The 25,553-nt window shown below is 44.8% G+C and overlaps 1 protein-coding gene across 8 annotated transcripts in view; it reads right to left on the reverse strand.

The window, feature by feature from the left end:
* MPDZ (multiple PDZ domain crumbs cell polarity complex component) overlaps positions 1 to 25,553 on the reverse strand; it is a 175,900-nt gene that overhangs the window by 26,225 nt on the left and 124,122 nt on the right. For all 8 annotated transcript variants that reach the window (XM_040417156.1, XM_040417155.1, XM_040417153.1 and 5 more), the window contains 8 exons: positions 19,806 to 19,877; positions 18,538 to 18,630; positions 18,389 to 18,463; positions 16,970 to 17,150; positions 13,866 to 14,011; positions 7,907 to 7,990; positions 7,629 to 7,822; positions 4,259 to 4,406 (listed from right to left, as the gene is read on the reverse strand). In XM_040417156.1, the coding sequence (XP_040273090.1) occupies positions 4,259 to 4,406; positions 7,629 to 7,822; positions 7,907 to 7,990; positions 13,866 to 14,011; positions 16,970 to 17,150; positions 18,389 to 18,463; positions 18,538 to 18,630; positions 19,806 to 19,877 (993 nt within the window). The remainder of the gene's footprint in view (positions 1 to 4,258; positions 4,407 to 7,628; positions 7,823 to 7,906; positions 7,991 to 13,865; positions 14,012 to 16,969; positions 17,151 to 18,388; positions 18,464 to 18,537; positions 18,631 to 19,805; positions 19,878 to 25,553) is intronic.

Consider the following 25,553-nt stretch of genomic DNA (forward strand, 5'->3'; position numbering starts at 1 on the left):
ACCGCTACATTTAGCAAAAAAATGTTCTTTTTACCTCTACAAGTCCTATGTCATTACATTCAAAATGTAAATTCTAAAGGCATCAGGGGAAAAACATATTCAAAAAATAATTTCCAGGATGTGAAGCACTTGCATTATTAAAGATTTTGTATAGAAAATCCAACTGTTCCAGAATTTTATTTTCCCCATGGGCACTTTTACTCAATATTGTAGTTGCTGATGGTCTATGACGAATCCAGAAGCGGCATCCCCTTGTACAATGAACACGTACCAGGTGCAGCAAGGACCAGTGATTTCACAGTCATCATGTGCTCTCTACTCTTCTCCTCCCTTGCAGCAACCTTTACTGCTACATCTACATATGTGGACGGGGAACAAGCACATACAATTTTGGATGCAGCATATTCATCTCCAGCTCCATTCAGTTAACGGTCACAAAATAGTGTTTCTTTTAGCTTAAGTGAAATTGCGGAAGATACCAAGATCAAGTTCTGGTTCAGCTGTGGCTGCAGTCTCCTGAAATAACCTCATGGGGAATCAATAGGATTATTAAACAGGGCCTTTCGAGATTATAGTTATTGCTGGTCTTTATTTTATGTTCTGCCATCTGGAGCCATCAGATGTAACGTGCTATTATCATCCAGTTATGGATCTCCTGAGTCATTGAGTACATGATTACAGCCATTCTATTGAAGTCATTTTTGTTTTAATAAGCCTCCTCCCCTAGTTTCATGATTTAACAATGGGGTCTAATGGAGTGAAATTGCAGTTGATGGCACACTTTTGGGGGGAACGACACAAGGTGCCAAGAAGAATTACATGCAAACGGACTAGTAACTGATAGCCAGTTTTCATGTTGATTATTGTTTAGAGGGATTAAAAACCTCTCCGTTCACATGAAAAGCACTTCACTATTATATGTCAGCTCCAGAGCACAGAAACATTCTCAAATTGGCCATTATTGGGATTAAAACATATTTGCAAACAGTTTGCCCTGATCACTGTAGAAATGAATAATGTCATGTCAAAAACAGTGCCAGATTACTAGTTACTTCGGGTAAAGTTCAGAAGGTTTGGAAGTAGTAGAGCTCTCCTAGTCACAAGGGCTGCACTTATTTATTAAAAGGAACTCCGTGCTTTAACAGTTTCCCCTTAGGATGACTGTATCACAAGAAGTTTCTAAAGTGCCATATGAAATCAAGCTAATTTATACAAGAAGTAGTATTATATAATTTTTTTTATCTAAAATAAATTTTTTCAAGACCATATTTTATGGCAGTGTAATACTGTAGGTGACAAAACCCATCAGATGGGTATGATGTGTACGGAGGCATTTAGATGTCAGGAATACACAGTTTGTGCCTAGGATACAACTGGTGGACACTGCTTATTAGCGTGTGCTTACACGCAACTATCTCATTCAGAAAAACTTTGAGAGGTTTCTACACCTTGATTGGAGTCCACCTGTGGTCAATTCAGTTGATTGGACATGATTTGGAAAGGCATGCCCCTGTTATATATAAGGTCTCAGTTGGAAATGCATATTAGTGCACAAAACAAGACATGAGTTGGAAAGAACTATCTGTGGAGTTCAGAGAGAGGATTGTGTGGAGGCACAGATCTAGAAAAGCACACAAAAACCTTTTGATGCACCTAAAGTTCCCAACAGCACAGTGGCCTCCATACTTCTTAAATGGAGGAAGTTTAGAAGAACCAGGACTATTCCTAAAGCTGGCCTCTCCACAAAAACTAATTGAGGGAGAATGACCTTGGTAAGAGGGGTGACCAAGAACACAATGGTCAATCTGGCTGAGATCCAAAAATCCTGTGTGCCGTTATATTTCCAGAAGGTCAATCATCATTGCCGCACTCCACCAATCTAGGCCTTATGGCAGAGTGGCCAGAAAGAAGCCTATTCTCAGTAAGAGACGCATAAAAGCCCACCTGGAGTTTGAAAAAAATGCACCTAAAAGAAGTCTCCGACCGCAAGAAACAAGATTCTCTGGTCTGATAAAACTTTTTTTTGCGTCAATTCTAAGCGTCATGTCTGGAGTACATGATGTGTGCATCACATGCCCAATACCAGCCAAACAGTGAAACATGGTGATGGCAGCATCATGCTGTGGAGATGTTTTTCAGCGGCTGGGACAGGGAGACTGGTTAGGGTTGGGAAAAAGTTGAATGGAACAAAGTACAGAGATATTCTTAATAAAGACATGATAAAGTGTTCTCTGGACCTTACACTGGATTAAAGGTTCATCTTCCAACAAGAAAATGACCCTAGGCACACAGCCAAAAAAACACAGTAGTGACTTAGGGACAACTCTGTGAATGTCCCTCAGTGGCCTGTCTTGAACCCAATCCAATATCTCCGGAGAGACCAGAAACTGTCAGTCCACTGAAGTTTCCCATCCAACCTAACAGAGCTTGAAAGGATCTGCAGAGAAGAATGGCAGAAAATCCCCAAATCCAGGTGTGCAGAACCTTGTGGCATCATACCCAAGAAGACAGGAGGCTGTAATCATTACCAAAGGTGCATCAACTAAGTCCTGAGTAAAGGGTCTTAAGACTTATATCAATGTAGTATTTAAGTTTTTCCGTTTTAGTAAATTATCAAAGATTTTGAACATTCCGTTTTCACTTTTTCCATTATGGGATACTGAGGGCAGAATGACGGTGAAAAACTTGAATTAAGATAAACATATTAATCTCTAGAACAGAAATATCGCATCAGCAGCATAATATATGCACAATCATAAATTAACCCAGTGCACATAAGACAATAAAATTAATGATTAAAACTATTACAGTCAGTATAAAAAAATATTAATACATGTATATTATTTTACAGTTATACCTCATTCCTGATACGATTCAGTACCTCACCACAATTGGGTAATAGCCATCTGCTAAAAAGACTTCCAAAACCTATCGATAACACACCTCCTCTGGATAAATCTCTCACTAAAACTACAATGAGCACCAATGAATCTAATGGATAGTAATGATTATTTATAATACCCCTAAACTTCCCCAAGATGCATTGTACTTGATACAAGTAAGGGTGCATTCACAAGCATATTGTTGTATGAATGCTCCCTAAACAGGAGATAATCTTGCCCCTACTGGTTGTCTGGTTGTAGCATTTTCTGCATAGGCCTGAAGAAATACTGCAGATAACACATGGGTTAATCTCCTGCTGATCTGTTCCATTTTCAGCCGGTTTTCTCCTACTGCAGACAGAGCAGTAAGGAGGAGGAGGGTGGACAATTGTAACAATGGCAGTTGGCAGCCGCCAGCGTGCAGTACATCCTGCTATGTACCTCAGTCGAACTGCACACAAGGCTCCTCCTCTCTGCTGCAGGCTACGGACCCGCTTTCCTGCACTGTCGCAGGCGGCGACAGCTTCAGTTGCACCTTGTAGGAGCCGCACGCGTCCTGTTTCTTTAAGGGTTCGTGCATACCCCCGATTCCACCTTCTCTCCAATCTCGGACAGGCACCACCTTTATAAGGGTACTTCCCCCTTCCTGTGATGCCTGGGCCAATATTCTAGTTTTCTACAGCGAAGGTTCCAGCTCGTTGTTCCTGTGTTGATATCCTTCTTCCGACCTTAGCCTGTATCCTGACCTCGTCTCTGCCTGATCCTCCTGTACCTTGCTGCTCTCAAGTGTATGATTCGGATTGTTGACCACGCCTCTTTGCTGTTCTAACAGCTCCAGCTCTGCTGAATCACTAACTCCGCTCTGCTTTATCCGACTCTGCTGCTGCGCTTTTCCATCCAGGGACAGCTCGCTCCACCTGCCTGTATCCCCAGTGCTTGCACCGGGGCGTTCTGACCTGCTCGGCCAGCTGCCACTTAACCGGGACCACTCTTGCGGTAGCGACCTAGTGTCTCCCCTGCAGCTAAGACCAGCTTTCGCATCCTGGAGCGGGATAAAGGGTGAAGACCAGGGGAACACTTAGATTCCGCTCCCAAGTTTGGCACAAAGCCAAACTGGTAAGTGGCACAACGGGTCCACACCCGTTGGAGCGTTACAACAATATTTTCCCTGGACACACAAAGATTTCTTTATATACAGTTTTTTTTATTGTGATAGTAGATAAAATTGGAACATAAAGAAAATAGGAGAATAAGGGAGGAATTGCTGGGATAGATTTTTTTTTTACACAGTCAGTTATAGATACAGCGAGATTTCTTTGAGATGGCCACCCAAAGTTGCATTAACGAATACATTTATCTATATGTACAACAGTTACCTTCAAGAGTGCTGCCACACCTTCCTGGGTAGCGTTCCTCACATCCTCTCCGTTCACAGTTAATATCTGATCCCCCTGCATCAGTCTTCCATCTGTCTCTGCTATACCTCCTTTCACAATATCGGAGACAAATACTCCAGTATCATTCCTGGGTTTTGGAAAGGTGCAATGGTAAAACACAAATATCACATATATAATCCTATGTAACATACGATATACATGACCTATAAAATATCAATCTGGTCATTACATATTTTTCATAAGAAAATGTAGCATTCCGATGGTTAGAAAAAGCAGTGTGCCAGATGTGCTAGAACATGGAGCAGATCCTGGGCCTGCTTTTTGCATAGAGTATTTTTTTTTATTTGCACATGCATCTCATCCATGACTGTAAACGAGTGAGAAGAATCAGGAGTGGTAATCACTCCTGCAGGATGATGCGTCACCGTGGATGAAAATCACTATGGCCTTCAGCAACTAGATATTGGAAGCCATGTGATGTTCGGTCATGCCACTAGCAGAGCAATTTCACTAAGACCTCATTTACCCGACTGTATTTTTGGCGCCCTTACGATCTGCCTTTTGTGCAGATTGGACGCAGACCCATTCATTTCAATGGGGACAACACTCTGTGCGCTGTCCGCATCCGTATATCCGTTCCGTAGACCCACAAAAAAGATAGAATGTGTCCTATCCTTGTCGGTTGTGCAGACAAGAATAGGCACTATTACAATGGATCAGAAAAAAAAAAAAAAAACAAACAAAAAAAACGCATGCAACACGGACATTATCTGTATTTTTTGCGGACTGCAAAATACATACAGTCGTGTGAATGCACCCTAAGGCCTAGTACTTACATGTGTTAAAGGAATTGGTAGTGCAGGACTGAAGCAAAATCTTACAAATATATTATATATACATTTTTCTTTTATTTCATAAGTTTGATCTATTTCAGGTTTTTTTCAGAATATGAGAAACCATAACAGGAGCTGGACTATTATCTATGGTTAAACTGCTTTACCAAATAATGCACCTTATCTGGATGCAGTGAGTACAATTTGTACAGGGTAAGCTTTCTTCAACTACTACTGCTTTAGATGCTGCTATCTCCTGAATGGTAGCAGAGAAACATGAAACTGGTCCTGTTTGAAAGCTGACATTCCAAGCTTTCAGACAATACCAGAATGACATAGTGTGAATGCAGCTGAAAGTGAAAGTAAAAGGAGGTTTTACCCACGATTATTCCCGACTCGGGAAGGGGTGTACTGCAGACACCCTGACTGCTCACACAAACATTTGAATGAGAAAGCAGATATAGCGATGAGGGACAGATCGTCACAATTATAAGATTAGGTCTATAGGATAGAACAGCGCGAGGAATTACATCATACAACCTGTGAATGAGCATAAAAGTGCTGGGAGTAACTCATGCTGTCCGTTTGCATGCAAATTGCCTGATCCGGGAGGCAGTTCCGGCGACGTTATGTTGCTACTTTGGCTGCTACATTAGCAACTAATGTTGACACTAATTGTTCCAAAGTAAATACAAAGTGGATAAAGTCAATGCATAGTGACTATAAGGCCTCATATGCACACGACCGTTCCGTTTTTTGCGGTCCACAAATGGTAGATCCGCAAAACACGGAAGCAGCCCGTGTGCCTTCCGCAATTTGCGGAACGGAACAGGCAGCCCATTGTAGAAATGCCTATTCTTGTCCGCAAAATGGACAAGAATAGGACATGTTCTATTTTTTTGCTGAACGGAAGTGCGGATCCGTAAACGTGGACAGCACATTCCGGCCCCATTGAAAATGAATTGGTCCGCATCTGTTACGCAAAATTGCGGAACAGATGCAGACCCATTTTGCGGACGTGTGAATGGACCCTAAATGTTAAAGGGTTTCTGTCATGAGAAATAACGTTATGTAGCAGACTGACAGTAGCGATGGGCTAATGTCAGCAGTACATAACAGTGGGCTTTATAACTCCCTGCCTGCTGCCGTTCTCTTAAAATAAATACTTTTAAAATATGCTAATGAGAGTCTGGGTGCTATTAGGGCGTTGCTTCAGCACCTAGAAGCTCGGTCTACGCACCCTTTGGCACGCCCAGGTCCAGTTGATTGACTTTCGAGTTCTCCTCAGTGTCCCGTAAATCCCGCGCCGTCCAGTTTAGTATTCGCCGCAGGCGCAGTGAGTCAAGGACACTCTCCTGCTGCCAGTTTCCTTCTTTCGGTGCAGTGAGGAAGCTGGCAGAACAGGGGACCTGGGCGGGATAAAGGGTGAGTGGACGGAGCCTCTAGGTGCTGATTTTACGCCCACATAGCACCTAGAGGCTCATTAGCATATAATAAAAGTGCTTATTTTACCAAAACGGCTGCAGGGAGAAAGGTAAAAAACACACTGTTATGTAGTGCTGACATTAGCGCATCGCTAATGTCAGTCAGCTACATAACAATATTTCTGGTGGTAGAAACCCTTTAAATCTAATAATCAATATGATAAATGACCAGAAACAGGAATGAGATAGCCTAAGGCTTTTGGAATTGTGATATTCCCGACTCGATTTCTAACAGTGATTTCTGTTGCTTGGACTTTAGCTGTCATTTTCGTCTTGTATGAAATCCTCGAAGCTTTCAAACAAGACCAGTTGCATGTTTCTAGCTGCTACCATTCAGGAGATAGTATCTAAAGCAGTCCTCTACCCTCCAGTTAGCTACTTTTCTCGCTGCCCGCGCTGGACTCGGGCAAAACAGTTAGGTGGTTAATCCCAAGGATGCATCTTATCCACATCATTGTACTGTAGGGAGACATTTTGAATAAAATCACACAATTTTCTGGTGCATCTTTAGGTGCAGTTATCTCAGCCACAATCAGGAGTGGAATTGGAAATATAAGATAAGAACATATGCGCCACTTCTGCCTTTGGCTCGAAAAAACATCAAAAACCATACTATAAACTACAGGTGTGTTTCAAGCCTTAGGAATATAAGGACTGATGCTGTCACCACTGCAAAACCAAAAGAGTTACAGTACAGTAGAATCACACAAAAATATCTAGTTAAAAGAAAAAGTTTAGTAAATCCACTTTTTGCCTGGTGTGATTCTCTCAGTAAGCCAAAGGAGAAATCTGCTACAAAAATGCATGACAGGGTGTGTTACAATATTAAAAAACACACACCGGGACCAAAAATAATGCAATATTGAGGGATGGGAATTCATAAACTCCCATTAACTTACAGGTGCAGAAAAACAAGCCACTGGCATACAGTTAACTGGGCCTAAATTGGCACCCCCCCCTTTCATTTCTAGTGGCACAGAGTTTAGTAAAGCAAAATAAAAGTAAATATATTGCCAACATAGTATACATCACCTCTTCCCCACAATGCTTAAGCCAAGGCCTTTCCCTGGTTTCTTCTGAAGCTCCACAGTTTCTATATCATACATATCCTCTTCCTTATACTGAGCCTCGTCCCGGTATACGCTCAGGCGGACTTTTTGTGGTGTCTGTCTCAGCACATTTATGGCTTCATCATGTGTGGCATTTCTTAGATCAATACCATTGACCTAAAATTCGGCATCAACAGTCAGTGAGGGAAATTACCACCACCAATACGGCAATCATACGTTCGTAATTCTAACTCCCCCTACCTCTAAAATCTGGTCACCAGCCCACAACCGCCCATCTTTGGAAGCTGCACCTTCTTCATATACTTCATGAATTATAATGGCACCCTGATAAAAAAAAAAAAAAAAAAACAGAAGCCAAACAAATAATTTTACAAAAGAACAAGGGATCATATATCAAGTACTACACAAAGAATGGGTTAATTTCAGAGGAAAGATCCAAAAGAGCACAAGTCACAAATAAAAGTACCCTGAATGAGTCCTTAAAGGGGTTTTCCGGGAACTAAGAAAATGAAAATACTTAAATAAGGAGATTTTTTGTGAAACTCACCTGTAAAATATTTTTCTCGTCTTTTCCATTGGGGGACACAGACCATGGGTATAGCCTAGGTCATTACTAGGAGGAGACACTATGCAAATAAAAAAAGAAAGCTCCTCCTCCCTGGGCTATACCCCTATGTTCCACCGGGAGTACCCCAGTGTGTGCAAAAGCAGTAGGAGGAGGAGACCAAAGCCATAGAGACCAAAACAACGGAATACCGCCATCGGACCGAAAACCTTCAGGACCTGAAGAACTAAACCAACCCTTCCTACAACAGATAAGAATGGGAGGGAGCTCTGTCCCCCAATGGAAAAGACGAGAAAAAGATTTTACAGGTGAGTTTCACAAAAAATCTCCTTTTCTCGCACATTCCATTGGGGGACACAGATCATGGGACGTCCTAGAGCAGTCCATGGGGTGGGAAAAAACCAGCACCTCCAGGAGAAAACGCCCAGTGGTCAAACAGGAACCACCATCAGGTCAAACCCGGGCGCCCTCACCTGCGACAGATGTCCTCGAAAACTTCCGGATTTAAGGACCACTCTCCTGGATCCACCGTGTTGCGGCCGAGAAAGTCCGCCTTCCAATTGTCGATCCCCGGGGATGTACACTGCCGACAGTACTGGAACATGGGTCTCCGCCCACTGGAGGATCCTCTCCGCCTCCTGCATCACCGTCCGGCTGCGGGTCCCGCACTGGTGGTTGACGTAAGCCACGGCGGTGGCATTGTCCGACTGGACCCTTACCGGGAGACCAGCCAGGAGATGAGTCCAGTGAGAAAGGGAGAGGAAAATTGCTTTGAGCTCCAGCATGTTGATCGGAAGGCGGGCCTCCTTCGCCGACCAAAGCCCCTGCACCGTCCGGGTCTGTAGAACACCACCCCAACCTAGGAGGCTGGCGTCGGTGGAGACGACTGTCCAGGAGATCAGAAGAAAGGACCTCCCTGAGATCAAGTTTTGGGGGGACAGCCACCACAAGAGGTCCGCCAGAACCCGGACTCGAGATGTCAGACCGCGCGACGTCCTGTCCCAAAAGAACAGAATCGCCCGCTGTAGAGGCAGAGTGTGAAACTGGGCAAAGGGGACGGCCTCGAAGGAGGCCACCATCAGCCCCAGAACCCTCATGCACTCCCGGATGGAGAGTAGTCAGGAGCAGAGTAGGAGAGATACCGATTCCTGAATTCGAGAGGACTTGGAACTGCCGTGGTGTCCAGAACCATCCCTAGGAAGGTCAACATCTGTGAGGGGAGAAGAGATGACTTCTGGGCATTGATCAGCCAGCCGAACTGCTCCAGAGTCTGAACCATGATCCGGACGCTGTCCCTGGCCTGGGGAAGGGAGGAAGCCTTTATCAGCATGTCGTCCAGATAGGGCAACAGAGATATGCCCCTGGTACGGAGAAGCGCCAAGATATTGGTAAATACCCGAGGGGCCGTAGCCAGTCCAAAGGGCAGGGCGACAAACTGGTAATGCTGCCAGCCGACAGCGAAGCACAGAAACCTGTGGTGAGATTCTGCTATAGGGACATGCAAATAGGCGTCTTGTATGTCCACCGACGCGAGGAATTCCCCTGGAAGAAGAGAAGAAACGCTCCGGAGGCCTGGAAGCGAATTCTATTTTGTAACCAGATGTTACAATTTCCAGGGCCCAGGCGTCCTGGATATGATCTCTCCAGACCTGTTGAAAGGAGAGCAATCGGCCCCCCACCGTAAGAGGTGGGGGCGCCCCTTCAGGCGGAAGACTGCTTGGGAGCAGCAGGGCGGGCTGATTGTGGCCGCGGGCGCCGGGAAGGCTGGGGCTTAAAGGCAGGTTTCTTACGGGAGTCTTGAGAGCCACCCTGGAAGGGGGCCGCCGCAGATCTGGAAGAGGAGAAGCGACTAAAGGACTGGTTCCTAGAACCGGAGGACCGACCTCCAAAAGGTGCGCTTGGATCTAGATTGGGGCAGGTTGGAACTCTTACCCCCCGTCGTGTCCGAGATGATCTCGTCCAGCTTAGCACCAAAAAGCCTGGAACCCGAAAAGGGGAGGTTAGTGAGGGAACGGTTAGAGGAAGCGTCAGCATCCCAAACCTTCAACCAGACTTCTCTACGCTGTGTGACCGAAAGGGCCGAGATACGCGCAAAAAGAATGCTAACATCAAAGGAAGCTTCGCAGAGAAACTTCGTCGCCTGAGACAACTGGAGGACAAAATTTAAGGTGTCCGCAGAGGCATCCTGCTCCACCAGGTCCTGATGGTGGCGCTGCAACCATACGGAAAGCGCTCTGGATACCCAGGCCGAGGCAAAAGCGGGCCGCAGGCCAGTGCCTGCCAGAGTGAATATGGCTTTTGACAGAGAATCCAAACGCCTGTCAACTGCATCCGGTAGGGACGAACCGTCTAAGACAGGAATGGCCGTATTCTTAGCCAATCTGGCCACCGGCGGGTCAACCTTAGGAGGAGAAGACCACTGCTGCACATTTTCTGCAGGAAAAGGATAAAGAGTATCCATACGTTTCGGGGCAGAAAACCGGTGATTCGGGCGGTCCCAGGCCTTAGAGAGGACCTTGTCGAACTCGCCATGTATGGGGAATACAACCGTTTGAGGTTTCCTCGAGTGGAAAAGAGGGAATTCCTGGCTACTAGCGGAAGGAGATTCCCCCTGGATATCAAACGTATCCCGGACCGCCACCACCAAGTCTGCCACCATAGTGGACAGTTTGGGCGAGGGTTCCAGCTCTGTGTCCTCGTCAGAACTGGATCTTTCCCCTTCCGATCTATGTTCCCTGCGAGGAGGGGAAGTGTCTGAACGGGCTTTTAGGCGAGGAGGGGAAGCAGAATCATCCGAGGAAGGATGCTGCTGTGTACGCTGCCTCTTAGTGGTTGAGCGTCCTCTGTGGGAACCACTGGGAAGAAGTATGGTGTTAGCTGCAGGATCCGTAGACGCCATGCGCTCCATGAAGGCCATGGCGGCCCGAGAGACTTGGGCTAAGTCAGCGGCCGCCCTAGAAATGGCAGAGGCCCAGGCGGGTTCCGCGGGCTCTGACAGGGCGGAGGGAGGACTGGGCTGAGTGAGAGGGGGGAGGAGGCACGAGAGGATGATCCTGTCCAGAGGCAAGGCAAGAGTCACAGGATCCAGAGACCGAAAGTGGTAAGCAGCAAACCTTACATAGCCCCAGAGGGGCCGACTTGGATTTTTGTGAAGCCCCAGGTTTTGGCATGATGGCGGTAATCCAGCAATGGAAGGGGCCAGGGTCTCCTACTGTTCCTGCAGGACGCAACCGGGAAGAGTGGAGCCGGAGCAGCCGAGAGCGCTGAGCCGGAAGTAGCAGAAGACAGAGCGCCGCCCACAAATCGCGTCAGAAGGAGCGAAACCCGCTCGCGCGCAGGAAATATGAAAATAATAAGAAGCGGCTGCCGGAAGGGTAGGAGAGACCGCCCCCTAGACACCGCCGAGGGAAGCCGGGAAGTAGCCGCTCATGTAGCGATGCCCCAGACAGGTATCCTCTCCCCCCTTAAACCCCCCCACCAAGCGGTAGTAGCGTCACACCGGGAGACAGTGTACTTATCTGTGTCCTGTAGTCTTCGCTCTCAAATCCACACCAGGTCACTTCTGTTAGCTGGCACAAGGAGTGGAGGGCAGGAAGGTGACCCCGAATCTGGTAGGCGCTGAGCTGCAGATCGAGCCCGGTTCCACTTAACTTCTGGGGGGGGGTGGGAGGTAGCCGGGGACGTCAATTCGACCCCGGCGCTTGCTCCACCAAGAGACCAGGGAAGCAGAATTGCGACCCTGCGTCCACAGCAAAAAAATAAACGGGAGTAGAAAGAATGTCATCCTCCTTATCCGACACTAAGCAAGAACTGGGGTCCTCCCGGTGGAACATGGGGGTATAGCCCAGGGAGGAGGAGCTTTCTTTTTTTATTTGCATAGTGTCTCCTCCTAGTAATGACCTAGGCTATACCCATGGTCTGTGTCCCCCAATGGAATGTGCGAGAAATTACTTATTACAAATACATTCCCAAATATCTTTCATTATATAGAATGGCTTGTTTTGTCTAGGGAGCAATCATTAGGAGAAATAAAATGGGCGCCGTCCTATTAGTACACACAAAACCTGTCCTAATCACCCAGAGGAACAAGTTACTTGTCTGCCTCTTTCTCTTCTCTACTCATCAGGGATTATGATCCTGAATACAGTTTAATAAGATCTTCCTCTGAGTGGCGCCAGTTTTGAAAATGAAAATGTGCTGCTAGCAATCTGTTTGTGGCTGTTTTTACGTAGGCACTGATCTGTATCTCACCACATCCTGCACATGTGCAGATATGGGTGCCATATGCCTGTTTGAGCATTGTATAATGAAAGACAATTCAACTTCCTTCGACTAAGTACACATCTGCGGCATAGTTACAGTATTCTGTTCCAGCATAGGACCCTGCTCCTTCCAGAACTTCCACTGCAGATGTAAACCTAGCCTAATAAACATTGCGCTTCAATCTCTCCCCATTTTCAAGATCTTTTTTAAAAAGCTGAAACATAGTCCTGACCAAGTCTTACTTTCACAGACTACAGTTTGTTACATAATCACGCCTTGTACTCCTCTGTAGGCTAAACACAGCAGCAGTACAAATCTCTCACCAGGCCCGATAATTAGAAATGAGCAACACTTGTTTCTGCTCACTGCCCTATATAAATATGCTGTCAGTCTTCCTACAGATCGGCAAACACTCATTTGTCGGGTGATCGCATCTTTTAAGCAGCAGTAAAAATCATTTGTTGGCAGCACATCACCTCATGTAAAGTAGCAAATGAAACCTGTACGGGGAGGAACAATCATTAACTATCGTTTGTGCCCACCCTTACAATGAGTGCCGATCGACATGCCGTACCATCGATCGGCGCTTGTTAACTGGTAGAAAAAAAAACCCTGCAAAACCACCTTCACCCACAGATACAATTGGCAAATATAATAGGAGTAAAACAGGACAGGTTTTTGAGCTCAATGTACAGTAAATAAAAATGTTTTATTCATTGACCACAATGAGATGAAAATTTTGAGAAAGGTAAAAAATTGCAAACCTTTCCTCCCGCTTGGGGGTTAAGGTAGCTAAGGAGTTTTTATTAAATTTTTAGATTTTTTTTACAAAAATCTCCGATGTTGCTAGAAACGGTCACAGGAAGGATTAACCGTGTATAAACATTAGCAGCTATACTTTCTCGGCTCCTCTTACCCAACCAAATGGGAGTGATTGTGAGGGGTGGCAGTAGGGAGGCTGTTTATTACAAGCATCTTCCCCACTGGCCCTCCCCCAGCTGCCTCATCGCTGTACGCATAGTCTCCTTCCCTCCTTGCTGAGGAGCATTAAGAAGTACAAGAGACAGGCTGAGAACTACAGTTGGATCAATGCACAGATATTACGAGGTAGATCTGGCTGCGCACGAGGCAAGTCTCTGCACACGTGTGTTCTGAAAACATCACTGGATGGGCATGCACAGACTCTTTCTGAAGGAACAGCAGGGGGCGCCTCAAAGCTAGCAAGTTGAATATCCCTGGACGGATGTATTTTTTGTGAATGGTTACCATTGTGAAAACCATTCGTTTCATATAAGGAATAATTTAGTGTCCACTTTCATTAATGGGAAAAGTCCTTTGAGGTTGATATTCAAGAACCCTAGGCGTACTTACCAGCAAAGTGTCTGCACCTCCAACAATGCTAAGTCCCAGACCTGTTCTCCCTTTGGATATTTCAATTGTTGTTTCACATCCAGGTATAATTGGACAAGTGGTTGGATCGGAAGGAAATGTAGCTGGAGTTGATGACCGACTAGCATCTGCAAATATCACAAAACAGCTAAAACTGACTTGTAAAATAACTTGTTTTCTACTGGATCTATTATAGTCCTGCAAAGAAAACTAGTATACAGTACATTGATTCTGCTGCTTCCTGGTGCAATAATGGTGATCAATAAAACTATACTGGCCTTATTGGACATACGCAACAAGCAATACAGTGAATTTACCGTATTTTTCGCAACCTATAAGACACATCCACCCCCCCCCCCAAAAAAAAGGGGGGAAAATGCGTCTTATGGGGGTGAATACTAATGAAGCGCTTCCATTATGGAAGCACTTCATTAGTACTGGAGGACCGGGAAGCGGTGAAGGCTCTGTACTCACCGCTTCCTGGTCCTCAGCTGTCGGCTGTAAAGACTGCGCACAGTGTGAGGGTGTGCTGTGAACTCACGCTGTGCGCCCCAGTTCACAGCACAGCAGATGGAGGAGGAGGAAGACCGAGCGCGGGCGGTGAGGAGCGGCGGCGTCCGGAGGAAAGTAAGTGTTTTTTTTATTTTATAAAACATGAGGCGCAGGGGGCAATATGGACATGCTGGAGGCTGATATGGGGGCAAAATGGACATGCTGGAGGCTGATATGGGGGCAATATAGAGATACTGGGGGCAATATGGAGATGCTGGAGGCTGATATGGGGGCAATATGGAGATGCTGGGGGCTGATTAGGGGCAATATGGAGATGCTGGGGGGCAATACGGGGCTGATATGAGGCAATGGGGGCTGCTGGGAGCTAATATGAGAGGCAATGGGGACTGCTGGGGGCTGATACAGTCCTGATCAAGAGTTTAAGACCACTTGAAAAATTGCAAAAAATCATATTTTACATTGTTGGATCTTAACAAGGTTCCAAGTAGAGTTTCAACATGCAACAAGAAGAAATGAGGATGAGACAAAACATTATTTGAACATTCAATTATTTGAAAATAACGATTAAACTGAAACAGGCTGTTTTTCAGCTGATCCAAATTTTAGGACCACATGCCTTTAAAAGGCCAAATCTGTGCAAAGATGTGGATTCATTGTCATTTTCTGTCAGGTAGTCACACGTTGTGATGGCAAAGGCAAAAAAACTCTCCCTTTTTTTAACGTGGTTAGGGTTGTTGAACTGCATAAGCAGGGTCTCTCACAGCGCGCCATCGCGCCTGAGGATTATGGAACAAAAAAGTCAAGTGGAAGACCCCAAAAAATTTCACCAGGACTGAGCCGGAGGATCCAATTAGCTGTCAAGACACTGGACGATCCTCGACCCAAATTAAGGCCCTTACTGGTGCTGACTGCAGCCCCATAACCATCAGACGGCATCTGAGACTGAAGGGCTTCAAAAACAAAAAACGTCTTCAAAGACCTCGTCTCCTTGAACGCCACAGAACTGCTCATTTGGACTGTGCAAGAGAGCACCAAACATGGGACATTCAAAAGGTGGAAGAAAATTTTATTCTCTGATGAGAAAAAAATTTAACCTTGATGGTCCTGATTATTTACAACGTTACAAGCAGATCCCACCTGAGATGTTTTCTACGCACCACAGTAGAGAGGGCGCCATAATGGTCTGGGGTGCTTTTTCCTTCAGTGGAACAATGGAGCTTCAAGAAGTGCAGGGGCGTCAAACGGCCGCTGGCTATGTCCAGATGTTGCAGAGAGCATTCCTCATGACTGAGGGCCCTCGTCTGTGTGGCAACGACTGGGTTTTTCAACAGGACAACGCTACAGTACACAATGCCGGCAGGGCAAGGGACTTCTTCCAGGAGAATAACATCACTCTTTTGGCCCATCCTGCGTGTTCCCCTGATCTAAATCCAATTGAGAACATTTGGGGATGGATGGCAAGGGAAGTTTATAAAAATTCCAGACAGTAGATGGCCTTCGTGCAGTCGTCTTCACCACTTGGAGAAATGTTCCCACTTACCTCATGGAAACGCTTGCATCAAGCATGCCAAAACGAATTTTTGAAGCGATCAACAATAACGGTGGAGCTACTCATTACTGAGTTCATGTTTAGAAGTTGGATTTCTGTTTTGGGGGGGGTTTAGTTTTTTTTTGGAGGTGTGGTCCTAAACTGTTGATCAGCTGAAAAACAGCCTGTTTCAGTTTATTCGTTGTTTTCATTAAATTGAATGCTGAAAAAATGTTTTGTCTCACTCCCATTTCTTCTTGTTGCATGTTGAAGCTCTACTTGGAACCTTGTTAAGATCCAGCCATGCTAAATATGATTTTTTGCCATTTTTCAAGTGGTCTTAAACTTTTTATCAGGACTGTATGAGACTGCTGGGGACTGATGAGTGGCATGAGTCTCTTATCTGAGGTCTGATTGGGGGTCTGAGGTGAGGTCTTGTTGGGGTCTGATTAACATTGGGGGTCTGATTAGTGGTCTGACCTGAGTTCTAATGAAAAAAAGTCGTACACACCCCAAACTATTAATACTGAAAAGTACACATAACTACAAAAAAGTTAGAGGGGGTCATACGTTTTTTTTTGTTTTTTTTGTATTAAAACGCAAGAAAAACTATACATATGTGGTATAACCGTAATCATACTGACCTGGAGAATAAAAGTAACAAATCACTTTTACTGAATAAGAAATGGTGTAAAAAAAAAAAAAGCAACATAAAACTGTGCCAGAATGTTTTTTCTTTTTTATAATTCCACCCTCATTGGAATTTTTTCCCAATTCCCACCACATTTTATGTAACTGTATATGGTGCTATTACAAAGTGCATCTTGTCCTGCAAAAAACAAGCCTTCATACGGCTATGTGAATGAAAAAATAATGAAAAAAGTTATGGCTTTGGGAGGCTTGGTAGTAAGAAACAAAAATAAATGAAATTTTCCGGTCATTAAAGGGTTAAAATGCCTAGTCAAAGCACAATATGCACACTGGCTATATATGTAGAACATGATACGTTGGAAGGCCAATATCTAAAAACAATACAGATTCTTACTATGAACAGCTTCTGGCTCCGAAAGGCTGATATGTGGTAGACACGGCTGGCTGCTTCTTTTCTCAGCAACACCGGAGGTGAATGTAGACAGCGGTAAAACATGGTTTTGGTGGGTGTCTTTTTCATCAGAACTTATTGTCAACTTCACATTCGTTTTTGATTTCTTAAGAAGACCAACAACCTACAGGAAGGAAAATAAATGAAAATATAAAGATGAAATGACCTGATTAAAATATATATTATATAAAATATATATTTTTATATACAGTACAGACCAGAAGTTTGGACACACCTTCTCATTCAAAGAGTTTTCTTTATTTTCATGACTATGAAAATTGTAGATTCACACTGAAGGCATAGAAACTATGAATTAACACATGTGGAATTATATACATAACAAACAAGTGTGAAACAACTGAAAATATGTCATATTCTAGGTTCTTCAAAGTAGCCACCTTTTGCTTTGATTACTGCTTTGCACACTCTTGGCATTCTCTTGATGAGCTTCAAGAGGTAGTCCCCTGAAATGGTTTTCACTTCACAGGTCAGGTTTAATAAGTGGGATTTCTTGCCTTATAAATGGGGTTGGGACCATCAGTTGCATTGAGGAGAAGTCAGGTGGATACACAGCTGATAGTCCTACTGAATAGACTGTTAGAATTTGTATTATGGCAAGAAAAAAGCAGCTAAGTAAAGAAAAACGAGTGGCCATCATTACTTTAAGAAATGAAGGTCAGTCAGTCAGCCGAAAAATTGGGAAAACTTTGAAAGTAAGGGCTATTTGACCATGAAGGAGAGTGATGGGGTGCTGCGCCAGATGACCTGGCCTCCACAGTCACCGGACCTGAACCCAATCGAGATGGTTTGGGGTGAGATGGACCGCAGAGTGAAGGCAAAAGGGCCAACAAGTGCTAAGCATCTCTGGGAACTCCTTCAAGACTGTTAGAAGACCATTTCAGGGGACTACCTCTTGAATCTCATCAAGAGAATGCCAAGAGTGTGCAAAGCAGTAATCAAAGCAAAAGGTGGCTACTTTGAAGAACCTAGAATATGACATATTTTCAGTTGTTTCACACTTGTTTGTTATGTATATAATTCCACATGTGTTAATTCATAGTTTTGATGCCTTCATAGTCATGAAAATAAAGAAAACTCTTTGAATGAGAAGGTGTGTCCAAACTTTTGTTCTGTACTGTATATTATAATATATAAAATAATATAAATATAATAATATTTTTTATGAAAATCACAACTCAATATGATTTCTATAAGTTGCTACTACATAAGATATCACTGAGATAAATGGCATGGTACTTAAAAAGTTAACACCAGATATCCTCCAGTCCTCCTGATCTTGGCACTCTTTGACACACGACTTGGCACATTTTGTTTGTGACAGTCACTAGATGTGAAGCCTACCTTCTCAATAGGGTGACCCACCACTGGTTCATCATCTACGGCCAAGATACAGTCGCCCACTTTAATTTGCCCATCCTGAAGAAGAAGAACAATTGTTCTTAGGAAATTCAGTAAAAGTCTATATGATACAGAAATGTGACTCTACTCACCTTCGCTGCTGCACCATAATCAGTTAAACTTTTAATAACTACTCCATTAACCGTATCCTCTTCACTGATGGCAATGCCTAGGCCCCCTTGGTCCTATAAGAGATAGATCATTTAGAATCATTTTTTTTTTTTTTAGCAGGCTTGAATCTTTAATCATCCATCTAGTTCTCATTATACTGTATATTTAGTCTATATGTCATGTCAGATGCATGATTCATGCATTTCTCCTGACCTCTCTATGAACAACCTAAAACAGGTTCCTCAACCTACTCGGGAAGACCAATTTACCTTGGATTCTAGCAACACTATTGTAAACTACTACTAACTGAATTCTTGAGTATATAAATATTTCAGGAGGTATGTGGATCCCTGGTCACTCATTTCCCAACGTTTCCGATGTCAGTCTCGAAAATGACTGCTCAGCCGATCCCTGAACACATCAGCGACCCACCTCAGGTAATTGTTCGCTAAGCTGCCATTTTCGTGTGTGCTGAGAGGGACCGGGAAGCAGAGAGTGGCAGGGACCATGAAGTGTTGGAATAAGAGGTGGAAAATCAGTAAGGTGAGTAATGACTCATTTTTTATTTTACTTGGGAAGCATTTTATATTTTTTTCATTTAAAAGTCCAGACAATGCCTTTAACACACCACCAGGAATGTTGGGATCTACTCATCAAAGCCTGGCCTTTCATGCCAGTCTTTGATATACCCAGATGCTCTTAATTTACGACTAGGCACAGGTCTCGTCATAAGTTAGGTGCATCCTCCGGCAGCCCATCCCACCCTAGATTGAAAGCTACTTCAGCTGGTACCTAGAATAGATTTCAATTGTCATTTACACCTGTAATGGCATAAATTAAAGTAAATGTGCTGTGCCAGAGACCACCACTCAGCCACTATCCCTTTTCAGAAAGTGGCAAGGACAGTATAAAAACCCGGCTTGCTTCTAAATTTAGCAAATTAACCCCCTCCCCCATGTACAGTATCCTTGTGTAATTCTAAAAACAAGTATCTGATAGACCAGAGATCTATGCAGTGGGTAGTAATGCCCCCTCATGACCATACTTAGAAGCATCTCACAAGTCTACCAATATGCCCACTTGTGCAGCAGCTTTCTAAGGGTAGAAAGAGTGTGCCATGTAAGTGTGACAGTAATGATTCCCAGCAATATCTGTCAGTGCTGTAACGATAAAAGGACTGATAGCCTACTCCGTTGCGTATGACATGAAAAGCGCTGTTATCTTGACCCGATGTATAAGCTATTATTACCTTTGGCAAATTCACATGGATGACATTTTTAAAGGAGCTGAAATTCATTGGAGTGGAAACGTTCTCATCATTCTGAAGGGAAGACAAATGGTGGAATTAAATACATTGCACACATACACGTAAAGAAGGCCTGTCACCTCTCCTGACATGTCTGTTATTAACTATTTTCATGCCTCATGTAACAATGGTTCTGGAGCATCTATTCTTCTTATGATTCTATGTTGTGCAATTCCTCTATTATTCATAGTAGTAGAAGTTTATAAATCAACTGTCAGCAATAAAGGTCCATCTGAGTGTTACTAGCTGGGGGGGGGGTGTCCCTGCACATTCCAACACTGGCAGTACCGATTTGATAAAATCTGACTGCCCAGGGACATATCCCCAACTGATAACACCCAGATGGACCTTTAATGCAAAGTGCTAGCAATTCATTCATAATGCATAGCAGGAATAATAAAGGAATGGCACATGACAGTCATAAGAATAGATGCTCCAGAAATGTTATAATAAGGGGGGTGCAAGTAATTACTAAACTGACATGGCAGGACATTACAGGTCCTCTTTAAAGGCGTTTTCCCAGGATCAGAAAAATATTGCTGCTTTCCTCTAAAAAAAACTCCACCACACCTGTCCAGGGGTTATGGCGGCTACTGGAGCTTTGCTCACGGGGAGGGGCTAAACTGAAATAACATAACCTGTGGACAGGCGTGGCACTGTTTTTGGAAGAAAGCCGCCATTTTTATCTATTCCTGGAAAACTCTTAAGGCAAAAATTCTAAAGAGCCATTTTTTAAGACCGACCTTATAATCAACCCCTTCAACAGATCCCTGAAGTTTTGCTTTTATTTTTGCATTTTAAACTCCATCCCATTATGCTATGTACACATACAAAAATGAGGGAAATGGGGGCCACCACTTCACTTTTCGCCATAGTTATAAAAACAACTATAAGCACCACTATTCTGACTGTAATTACATCAACACATAACTGTAAGAACCAGGAGGGTGGGTGCTGGAATTTTTCCTCCAAAAAAAAACTGCGGTTTTACAAACACTGTCAGAGGACCGCTCATATGTAATGTGGACAATGCATCTGCAATGTTCCTTAGGCTACTTTCACATTAGCGTTTTTTGCGGATCAGTCATGGATCTGCAAAAAGGCTTCCATTACAATAATACATGTCATGAACGGATCCGGTTGTATTATGTCTTCTATAGCCATGACGGAGCCGTCTTGAACACTATTGAAAGTCAATAGGGGACGGATCCCTTTTCTATTGTGTCACATGGCAGACAGAAAAACGCTGCAGGCAGTGTCTTGGTGTCCGCCTCCAGAGTGGAATGGTGACTGAACGGAGGCAAGCTGATGCATTCTGAACGGATCCTTTTCCATTCAGAATGCATTAGGGAAAAACCGGAATTAGTCTTACCGGTAATTCTTTTTCCATGAGATCATCACGACGGCATACAAGGAGAGATTGACCCCTGACCTCTGTAGGGGCAGGAACAGAGAAAGGTTAAATACCCTCCTCCCACCACCAACACCAGTGTTTCCAAAATCACACAGAGCAACCCGGTGGTGGAAAATAGTGAAACAAAGGTATTACTTCATACCTTCTAGAGACCTACTAGGTCAAAAACGATTTAAATCATAGGGAGGGAATAACGTGCCGTCGTGATGATCTAATGGAAACAGAATTACCGGTAAGACTAATTCCGGTTTTTCCATAGCATCATCACGACGGCATACAAGGAGATATAAAAAATATATCAGTTAAGGGGGGCTACAGCCTGGAGGACTTTCCGCCCGAAGGACAGATCAGAAGATCTGGAAAGATCCAGGCGATAGTGCTTTATAAATGTATGAATGCTGGACCAAGTGGCAGCACGACAGATTTCCTCCAGAGAAGCCACAGCTCTCTCCGCCTGAGAGGAAGACATGGCCCGGAGTGGAATGGGCCCTAATGTTGACTGGACATGTAAGGTTTTGTATTTGGTAACAAAGACTAATGGCTTCTTTGAGCCATCTAGCTATAGAGGACCGGGAGGCTTTTTGGCCCTTAAATCTTCCTCCAAACAGGACTAGAAGATTGTCAGATTTCCTAAACTTCCCCGTCACCGTGATATAGTTTAGGACTGCCCGTCTAACGTCCAGAGAGTGAAACGCTGATTCTTTATTATTAGAGGGGTGCTGGCAAAAAGAAGGTAGGGTAACCTCCTGGCTCCGATGAAAATTGGATACGACTTGGGGAGAAATCCAGGATCCAAACGGAGAATAATTCTATCATCTAGAATACGGAGGTAGGGTTCCCTGATTGATAGGGCTTGTAATTCCCCTACTCTGCGGGCCGAAGTTATCGCAATTAAGAAGGCCGTTTTCAAGGACCATAATTTTATTGGACAGTCAGACATGGGTTCAAAGGGTGGTAAAGTAAGGCCTGTAAGAACGACGTTCAGATCCCAGGAAGGGACACGGGCGGTGATCGTTGGGCGGAGTCTCGTCGCCGCCTTAATGAATCTTTAGATCCAACGATGGCCGGCTATATCTTGGTCAAAGAAACAACCTAGGGCTGAGATTTGGACCTTCAAGGTAGAGGGTCTAAGTCCCAGGTCCAGACCTTGCTGTAGGAAATCCAGTATTCTTTGGATGTTGGGTTTACGCAAATGTGGCGATTCGTCCCCACTCCAGGAACAAAAACGTTTCCAGATCTTAAGGTAAATTGCTGACGTTACCTTCTTTCTGGAGGCTTTCAAAGTAGAAATAACTTCGTCTGACAGGCCCTGAAGCTTCAGGGTTTGGGACTCAGGATCCAAGCCGCCAATTTCAGAAACTGCGGGTTTGGGTGTAGAACTGGACCCTGCTGGAGTAGATCCCCCCGCACAGGAAGGAGCCATGGATCTTGTAGGGAAAATTTTTGGAGGGATGAGAACCAGCTTCTCTTTGGCCATAGGGGAGCGATCACAATCACCGTGGCCTTGTCTTGAAGAATTTTTTGTACCACCTTCGGAATTAGAGGAAGTGGAGGGAAGGCATAGCACAGATTCCAATGCCAACGAATGGCGAAGGCGTCTAAGGCATGAGGTCTGTCCCTGGGGTTTAGGGAACAGAATGTTTCCACCTTTGAGTTTGCCCTGGTGGCAAATAGATCCACGTCGGGCATCCCCCATTTCCTTACTACTAGCCCGAATATTTCTGGACTTAGAGACCATTCTGTATGGTCGATTCTGTGGCGACTGAGAAAATCCGCTTCCTGATTTAGTATTCCCTTCAGATGAACTGCCGATATCGAGGCCACATTCTGTTCTGCCCAAGCAAAGATTTTTGTTGACAGTGCTTGTAGGGTTACGGACCGCGTTCCCCCTTGATGGGAAAGGTAGGCAATGGCCGTAGTGTTGTCCGACAGCACTTTTATGTGATGATGACACAACATCTCCTCTGCTACCTTTAACAGCTCCCAGACTGCTCTCAGTTCCCTGAAGTTCGATGACTGGGATCTGATCGAATCTGGCCAAGTGCCCTGGAACATACGATCCCCCACCTTTGCACCCCAGCCGGACAGACTTGCGTCTGTTATTACCTGAACCTGGGGAGTCTTCTGCCACGGATTTCCCCGTGATAAGTTTCCGTGGTCTTTCCACCAATTTAGGGACTGCAGAATCTGAGTTGGTGGACTTACTTGATGATCTAGAGAGGATTGGCACCTGTTCCAGACACTCAGGATCCAGGACTGTAGGGGTCTGAAGTGTATTTGACACCAGGGAACTGCCTGAACACAGGATGTTAGCAGGCCCAGCAGACTCATCGCCTCTCTGATAGAGCAGGATCTTCTTTTTTGAAAGGACCTGATCTTTTGTTGGAGAACTGATATTTTGTCTCGAGGTAGGAATACCGCTTGCCTTCGGGAGTCTAGGATCATCCCTAAGAAACGAACTTCCCTTGAGGGGGTGAGGACGGACTTTCCTTTGTTCACGATCCACCCCAGATCGTCTAGGATGGAGAGAAAAAGCTTCAGGTTCGAACTGATTTGGCTGAGACTTTCGCTGACTAGAAGGAAATCGTCCAAATAAGGGATTATCATAAGTCCCTGTCTTCGGGCAAAGGCGACCATCTCTACCACTACTTTGGTAAATATTCTTGGCGCAGATGAAATCCCGAAGGGAAGGGCCCTGAACTGGTAGTGATGGACGTTCCCTGATATATCCTGGATTGCAAACCGGAGAAACTTCTGAGTCGGTGTGAATGGGAATGTGGTAATAAGCGTCTTGTAGGTCTATTGTGCACATGAAGACGTCTTTGCTTAGCAGAGGGATTGTAGATGCTAGGGTCTCCATCCTGAATTTTTGATAACGGATGAATCTGTTTAGTGGTTTCAGGTTTATGATAGTCCGAAAAGTGCCTTCTTTCTTCCTGATTAGAAATAGGGTAGAATAGAAACCCCTGCCTCTTTCTGGAGGCGGGACCGGTGAGATTACATTCATTAAGTGAAGTTTCTGGACTCCTTGCCAAAGGTTCATTTGGAACCGTGTCAGTGAAAATTTGTTTGGGGGTCTTGAAGACCACTCTATTTGGTAGCCTGCCCCGACTACCTTGGAAATCCAGGGGTTCTGGGAGATGGATTCCCATGACCCCAGGAATCTTGAGAGTCTTCCCCCCACCCCGACGTCATTGCTTATCGGAGGATTTTGGGTGGGAGAAGGATTGGCCTCTTCCTCTTCCTCCTTTTGGATAGCTCCAACGTCCTGATTTCCCTTTCCCCCTGTAGTTTTTTTCTTGACCCGAGGAGGGGCGAAAAGGATACCGGCGTCTGGAGGGGCGATCTTCCGGAAACCCCTTCTTTCTGTCCGCGGCCTTCTCTAGAATCTTATCTAGCACCGGGCCAAACACATATTCTCCAGAAAAGGGTATGGAACAGAGCTTCAATTTAGACGTCTTGTCCCCCGACCAGCACTTCATCCAGAGGGCTCTTCTGGCTGCATTGGAAAGTGCCGCGTCTCTGGCGGAGAATCGGACTGATTCGGCAGAGGCATCCGCCAGGAAGGCAGTGGCGGATTTTAAAAGAGGGAGAGAACTAAGAATTTGTTCCCTAGATGTTCTATCCTTAATATGAGTTTCCAATTCTCCCAACCAAAGATACATGGATCGGGCGACTGAGGTAGCCGCAATATTGGTTTTAATATTGAACATGGACGCCTCCCAGGATTTCCTGAGAAGACTGTCCGCTTTACGATCCATTGAATCTTTAAGTTGGGAGGTATCTTCAAATGGGAGAGATGTTTTCTTGTTCACTTTGGCCACCTGTACATCGATCTTGGGAATTTCATTGAAAATTTTAGATTCCTCTGGATCAAAAAGCAACCTATTTTTGAACGCAGCCGGGACTCCCAGACGTCTTTCTGGATCTGCCCACTCATCAAGGACCATATCCCTAATACTCTCGTTAATGGGGAACACACGAGTTTTCTTGACCCTTAGGCCCCCAAACATTTCTTCTTGTACTGAATGGGTACGTTGCACTTCCTCCACGCCCATGGTCGACCTTACTGCCTTTAATAGGTCGGACATTTCTTCTGTAGAAAAGTAATATCTACGACTGTCATCCACTGAGTCTGTATCAGAGACTCTCTCCCCCTCTTCCCATGACTTAACGGAGTGGGCACTTTCATCCGCCATAACTTCTAGGTCCGGAGGGGACGGAGACCTAGCCCGCTTCCTCTTAGGTTGCGGCAAGTCGGGGGGATTAGTGGACAG

Source organism: Bufo bufo, chromosome 2, assembly GCF_905171765.1.
Source record: "Bufo bufo chromosome 2, aBufBuf1.1, whole genome shotgun sequence".
NCBI lineage: Eukaryota > Metazoa > Chordata > Amphibia > Anura > Bufonidae > Bufo > Bufo bufo.